We start from the raw sequence: 7,184 nt of genomic DNA on the forward strand, positions 1-7,184 counted from the left end.
CTGGTTTAAACCAGGCTAAAGTAACAATGATCTAAAACAGACCTGAAGTCAGCCTGTAACTTAAACTTTAGCTAGTTGAAAAATTATGACTTCATCTAGTAATAAAGTATATTTATTATTTCTTTTTACTGTCATAAAAAATAAGAAATTTCATRTTTACCAGTCAACAGTTAGAAAATGTTCTCTGGTTATAAGATGAAACTTGTCTCTATTAGCTAACCATCTTCTCAACAAGCAGGTTCCTCTAACAGAAACCTAAAAATACTCACATTTATAATATTATTTTACACTCTGTAGGTCTAAATATTAATCAGAGGACAAAGTAATATCTAATGGTTTGTGTTAAATTGTAGCATGATTCAACAGTGCTAAACTCTGTATATATGCTCCACAAGCTAACATCTGCTAACCAGCTCAATGTATAACAGTGATTACATGGACTTTATAAGATTATTTTAATTGTAAACTGTTACATTATGTTCTGCTCAGATCACATTGAGCTAAATAAGATCAAATCTGCTGACTTGTGTTGTAAAATGAGATGTTTTCCTGTTTATCTTCTGTTAATAAATCCATAACACAAACAGCTTTTCTTGCATTATTTAAAACATTAGACATATTTTATAAACTGTAAAATATTAATAATAATTGGGTTAGTGTTATTATTAATAGTTTTAATGATTTCTACATCGTCAGTCCTATTTTCCTGCTCTGTTGTCAACATGTACAGTAATGGGAAATCCAGACTCTTGACCGTTTTGCTTTAGCTGTTAGCTTCACCAGCCGATCACATGGTCACGTGGTTTCTGTGCACTCCAGCTGTTCTGTATAAACTCCTTGACTAAAACACTTTGTTTTATGACACAGTTTCCTGTGATTTCGTGATGAGTCCAACAGTGAGAACTGGCATTAATCCAACTGTGTACAAACTAAGAAGTTCAGATTAAATTTGTATTTTCATCACTGAATTCTCTAGAAATTTTTAGGCTTTTTTTTGCACCTATTCATGTATATACAGACAAAATACATGATCTGTTTGTTTGTTTATTTTGGTCAGACCTATCCACATGTTGTTTATCTAACTACCAATATGTCCGTCTTCTAGGTGATTATAGATGACTACCTCCCAGTGGATCATAATGGAGAGCTGCTGTGCTCCTACTCCAGCAACAAAAATGAGCTGTGGGTTTCTCTGATAGAAAAGGCTTACATGAAAGTGATGGGTGGCTACGATTTCCCTGGCTCCAACTCGGTGAGTAAATAATGAGACTTTACAATCGGACCTGTGATAAGTCCACCAGCTGTGGTAAAACTGACACCAACAGTTGTCAGTAAAAGTCACGTTTTCTTAAATTGTGTTCTTTGCAGAATATTGATCTGCATGCACTCACTGGCTGGATCCCCGAGCGCATTGCTATGCACTCTGACAATCAGTCCTTTAACAAGGAAGACACCTTCCGCATGCTCTTTCAGAGGTGATTCATTTTTGGAAACTTGCATGAAAACTTCCCAGATTCAGCTGTAGATGACTTCTGCCCCGTCTCTCCTTTTTTATTTTTCTTCATCTTCCCTCTCCGTTTGCATCACCTTTTCATTTCCAGATTTCACAAGGGTGACGTTCTCATCACCACAGCGACAGGGGTGATGACAGAGGAGGAAGGAGAGAGATGGGGTTTAGTGCCAACTCACGCCTATGCAGTTCTTGACATCAGGGAATACAAGGTTAGAGTTATGAGTTTAATATTGCTCTGTTGTTCAGAGAGCTCCTCTATTTATCCTGAGTGTAAAAACAGAAAATTAAGTTTTTGTATACTCTCTGACTCAACTCCTGAGAACATCTGTCACTTTACTGAATAACATTGTAAATTCTGCGTTAAATAGTAAGCTTCTTTTCTCATTGACTTTTTTTCTTGTAGGGAATGCGTTTTCTGCAGCTGAAGAATCCGTGGAGTCATCTGCGGTGGAAGGGGCGCTACAGCGAGCGCGATGAGAAAAACTGGACTCCGGAGCTCCTCAAATACCTCAACTTTGACTCCAAGACAGCACAGAAGTTTGATAATGGTGGGCCTTTATTTTTCTTTTTTTTTATTAATCAGAGGAAATGATATGCTGCGTTTAAAATTGAAGTAATTTTTGTAGCTTTTGTTGTGTAAAAGCCTTCCACGGTGCATTTTCTGTTGGCTAAAGCTTACAGGAAATGTAGCTCTTTGTATAACTAAGAAAATGAAACAACATAATATATTTTTGCTACTTGGAGTCGTTTAAATGATTTTAAAACAACGTTGGGGATTTTGTTGGTTTCCAGGTGTTTTTTGGATTGCTTGGGAGGATCTCTGTCAATACTATGATGTCATTTATCTAAGCTGGAGCCCTGGTCTGTTTAAGGATTCCTCCTGTATTCATAGGTATGTGTCTGAATACCCATTTTGCTATAACTACTTAAGTTTTGGGTAAAAATATACATTTTCTCTGTGCCTGATATAGATGAGTGTCCCCAAATGCTTAGTTTTAAATGTTATGAGCTGGATTGTGTTTAAATAAGGGATTTATTAATTTTACTTATTAAAAAAAACACAGTTTCAAGTTGATATTTCTGTTTGTTTTATCTTTTACAGTAGCTGGGATGGAAAGCAGGGACCAGTGAAGGACGTCTACAGTCTCGCCAACAATCCTCAGTACAAGCTGGAGGTTCAGTGTCCAGCAGGGGGCGCTGCGGTTTGGGTGCTGCTCACCAGACACATCACTGACAAGGTCAGGACACCCTGACAGAGCAACACCACGATGTGTTTGTATTTCAGTCAAGCCTAATTTTATAGTATTTAATTTTATTAGGATGTTCTGATTTAATCTGGCGACTGTTTGTTTGTTCACACAGGATGATTTTGCTCAAAACAGGGAGTTTATCACACTGGTTGTTTACAAGACAGATGGCAAGAAGGTTTACTACCCAGGTGACGTCTGATGCTGAAACTTTTTTTTTTCTTTTTGTCTCACTGAACCCTGTAAATGATTCACATCAGCAGTTTGTCTGTCACACCTTTATTTCCACCTTACAGTCTCACAGCAAGGTCAGGTGTCCTGAAGAAACATTAGTCTATTAGAGAAAGCCTATTTCTGTGATACACGGCTCGGTTCACAAAGACAAGTTACGGCTGTAGAGAGGAGCTCTCGAAAATAATAATAAAAAATGATTCGTTCTTCCACTTTTAGTGTATAAACCTAATGAGACTGAAGAAAGGTCAATGTAAGCTCAGCGTTGCTGTGGTTTTATTTCTTTTCTTCGTTCCTCTGCAGCCGAACCCCCACCTTACATTGATGGAATCCGCATCAACAGCCCCCACTACCTGACCAAGATGAGGCTGACCACCGCAGGAACACACACCTTCACTCTGGTGGTTTCCCAGTATGAGAAACAGAACACCATCAACTACACACTGAGGGTGAGAGACACCATTTAGAACTTTAATGCTTGAACGATTTAATACAAAATTATTTGTAAAAAAGCTTATTTTTTATTGTTTAGCGTTTGGTATCTTCAAAATGTTTTTTTTTATCTGTCACAGAAAATGATAAAAACTGAATGAAAATTTAAGAAAAATCATATGGATGGTTCAAACATGAGTATTTTATTTCATTTAAATCCAAACTGCAGGACAAAGAAGAAAATTAAACTTTTTTACAGCATAGTGACAAAAGGGTGAAATAGCTAGCTAATGTCTAGTGCAGGGCTATTCTATCCAGCAAGCCTGTGAGACCCCTCCCACTTAACTTCATTTAATTTAATATAAAAATTTTGTTTCAAATCATTTGTAAATTTTAAATCTATGTTTCAATGCAACAAAATAATTAAAAAAAGTTAAAGGTAATACTTGTTTTGTTACATGCTGCAGCGTTTCACCTACCATTAATGGGACCCCACCACCACAAGATGTCAGGCCCCCAAGCTGTGAGCGATTTAATTAAATAGGCCGTGTGTAGTGTGTTTCAGCAGATTTCCATGAGTCCACACTAAAACTGCTGCATTTTCTCAGAACATCAACACAGATTATGTGTTGGCATGTCATACTTGCTTTTAATCTCACTATTTAATTACCAAGGTAAAAAAAAAATAAGCTCATACAAGTCGGGTTCATATCACCTCAAAAGACTACAATATGGAAATTGTTTTAGATTTATAAATCAAATTTCATGTTTCTTATTGGTTTGGACAAGTGCAAAGAAAACACCAAATGCTTCTTTACTATAACGCACAACGTGAACTCCCAACAGTCTGAACTTTTTTATACTGCAGTCAAAATAATGTCTGCTGGTCCTTTTCTGTTTATTTTCACAAATGTATTCTCATCCAGTTAGGAGCAGTGGCTGGTTTTCTGTCTGTAAATTAAATTCATCAGTCCAATAGTTTTTCTAAGCTCGCTCATTTGATAAACGTCAGTTCCCTCAGACTAGTTCAGAGAGTTGGGATCTTTTAAGTGTGTCTCTGTGTGTGTGTGCTGATGGGTGTGTACACGTGTGACCCAAATACTTCTCTTTAGTTATTTATTATTCATAGACTTTTCCCTGCGAACTGAAAAAGAGATGGCCTTTGGAGAGCTGTTTATGCTGAAATAACTCATTAAAAAGAACATGCATTCGTTACACGTCTCAGCTGTAAGGCTGTGTTTACTGTTTGCGTGTCCGTGTAACACAATCGCTGTAATTATTACAGGCTTTTACAGGCTTTCTCTCTCACTCTTTCTCTCCTTCCTACAAGCTGAGGGTGAAAACCTCCTCATCCCCCTTCAGCTTAGATCACTTTCTGCTGGAGATTCATCTGGAGAATAACTGACTAAACCTATTTCTCCTGAAGAGTTTCAACTAGAGATCTAAGCGTTAAATGTGATTTTATTCTGCAATGCTCCTCTGCCAGAACAAAGCTGAAATTCAGATTTTTTTTTTCAGCACATGTACATATACAGTCCCAACTTTGTTTCAAGCTAAGATATAGAAAATTGTGATGCATCATTTTGCTTATAAAATACAGAAAGTGAAAAATTAAATGTATTTTTGCTGAATGATTGTTGGATTGCTGCTGCTTCTTTTTTTTAATTAAGTTACCTGTTAACAATGAACATTTTTTTCTTTATATAGGTGTACACAGGATGCAAATTCTCCTTCTCCAAGATACCAAATCCCTTCACTCATACAAAACGGGTACGTGCTTCATACATCTACAAGTAAGACCTGCTGCTTTGCAGTGTACAACTTGTATCAAATCTGTAAATTTAATTCCTTAATAAGACAGAAGTAATTGTGTGAATGTTTCTAAAGCATTCACACTTTTTTTTTTTTTTGGCTGCTAACGTCTTTTACAGTTTTGTTCTATTTCAACAATTCATATATCAAAGTGTTCAGCTCCTTCAGGACATTCCTGCTATGATTTTTGTATTAGTGTAGTTTTGAAATTTTTGTCTTTTTCAGCCACTTTTTTCTGTTTGAAAATTACCAGTAATAGTTTCTTTCAAATCCCTCAAACATTTTGTGCTGTTTACAACCTTTCACTTCTTTCACCTGCTCTATTTGTTTTAACTTGTGTGTGCTAATTTCAGCTTCCTTCAGTTCCTTTCAGCTGCTTTCTGCTGATGAAAATTTTTTTCGAGTACTGTTTAACAATTTTTTCACTAATTTGGGTTTTTTTTTTTAGCTAATTTGACAATTTTTGTTAATTTCTGCCTTTTTTTTGCTTAATTCAGTCTTTTGTGGGGGTTTTCTGCTTGTTTTGGTGTTTTTCTGCTTATTTAGCTCCTTTCAGGTTCTACTAATTTCAGCTTTTTGTCTGAGCTTTATATGCTCCTTTTAGTTGGTTTCTGCTAATTTCAGCCTTTTTGGTTTTTCGAGGTACTGTTTAACTGCTAATTTGAGCTTTTTTAAAGCTAATTWAAAATTTTTGTTTTAATTTCCTCAATTTTTTTTGCTTAATTCGGCAAGTGTGCTCTTTATTTTTTTCTGCTTATTTTAGTGTTCTGCATTTTCAGCTACCTTTCTAGCTATTTTTCTGCGAGTTTCTGCTACTTTACAGCAGATTGCCCTACACCTGTTGACATTGAAAGGTTTAGGATTACTGATGTTTTTTTCGTTTTTAACAGAAAAACATCAGTCGGAGTGTCCTGCCTGTCACTCTGCCGAAGGTGGTGATATTTGTGACTTTCTCCTCAGATCAACGGCCAGTGGAAAGGTCTCAGTGCTGGTGGATGTGGAAACTATAAGGACTCTTACAAACACAACCCCATCTATCAGATAAACCTGGAGCGGTCCGGACCACTGCTCATTGAGCTGCGTGGATCCAGGTTGGGCTCATTCCAGACCAGAACTTCACTTTAACTCTGATTTTTTTAAAAAAAAATTATAATGCTTGTAAATTTGCATCCAAATAATTTGGTGTTTACCCAACATTTGAAAGGGTAAAAATACAGCTGAGAAATTATTAGTTTAGCTTGTAATCTGTTTAGTGGAATATCAATAACAAGTTTGTTAGTGTCCATGTCTGCAGGTGAGATTCCTAGTTTGTAATTAATGATCACATTTCAATAAGCAGTGCAGATTATATTGTTTCTTTCTCCAGTTCTAAATTAAGTGTAGTCTTGAAAACTAAATCAGTAACTAACTTTCCTTGTGCAGCATAAAATCTCAGTTTTCTACCTCTTTGCCCTCTCTGGTGGATTGGTTATGCAATCAAGCCTTTCTAACAAGAAGTCAGTTAGCCATGTGCTTATGATGTCTATGCTTGTTTGCTATGCAGAGCTGTAAACCTTCAAGCAAAAGATGAAGAGCGAACTGGAAAAAATGGCAAAAAAAGACTCCTCATGTCTTTTCTAACGAGTTGCAAAACAAATGATGAAGTTGTGTGTTTGTAATGTCATTGTGTCATCAGTGTGCATTTAAAACTCCCTGCTTTGTGCCTTCAGGCAGTACAGCGTTGGGTTTGAGATGGTGACGGTGTCGACGGTGGGTGATCCAGGCCCGGCTGCCTTCCAGAAGAAAAGCAGTGGAGATTACAGGTGCAGCAGTGACCACATGGTTCCACATGGACAGCTTAAAATACTTGTTGTTATTGAAATACACTCACCGGCCACTTTATTAGGTACACCTGTCCAACTGCTCGTTAACACTTAATTTCTAATCAGCCAATCACATGGCGGCAACTC

The 7,184-nt window shown here is 36.8% G+C and overlaps 1 protein-coding gene across 1 annotated transcript in view; it reads left to right on the forward strand.

Moving 5' to 3' along the window:
• The window catches only part of capn7 (calpain 7), a gene marked incomplete in the record, with an annotated part of 17,682 nt that overhangs the window by 7,871 nt on the left and 2,627 nt on the right, over positions 1-7,184 (forward strand). Inside the window, 11 exon segments of the mRNA XM_014032170.1 lie at positions 1,106-1,252; positions 1,369-1,475; positions 1,602-1,722; positions 1,917-2,061; positions 2,306-2,405; positions 2,616-2,751; positions 2,876-2,951; positions 3,295-3,440; positions 5,131-5,193; positions 6,196-6,326; positions 6,945-7,037. Of these exon segments, the coding sequence (XP_013887624.1) occupies positions 1,106-1,252; positions 1,369-1,475; positions 1,602-1,722; positions 1,917-2,061; positions 2,306-2,405; positions 2,616-2,751; positions 2,876-2,951; positions 3,295-3,440; positions 5,131-5,193; positions 6,196-6,326; positions 6,945-7,037 (1,265 nt within the window).

Source organism: Austrofundulus limnaeus, unplaced genomic scaffold (genome assembly GCF_001266775.1).
Source record: "Austrofundulus limnaeus strain Quisiro unplaced genomic scaffold, Austrofundulus_limnaeus-1.0 Scaffold1387, whole genome shotgun sequence".
Lineage (NCBI taxonomy): Eukaryota > Metazoa > Chordata > Actinopteri > Cyprinodontiformes > Rivulidae > Austrofundulus > Austrofundulus limnaeus.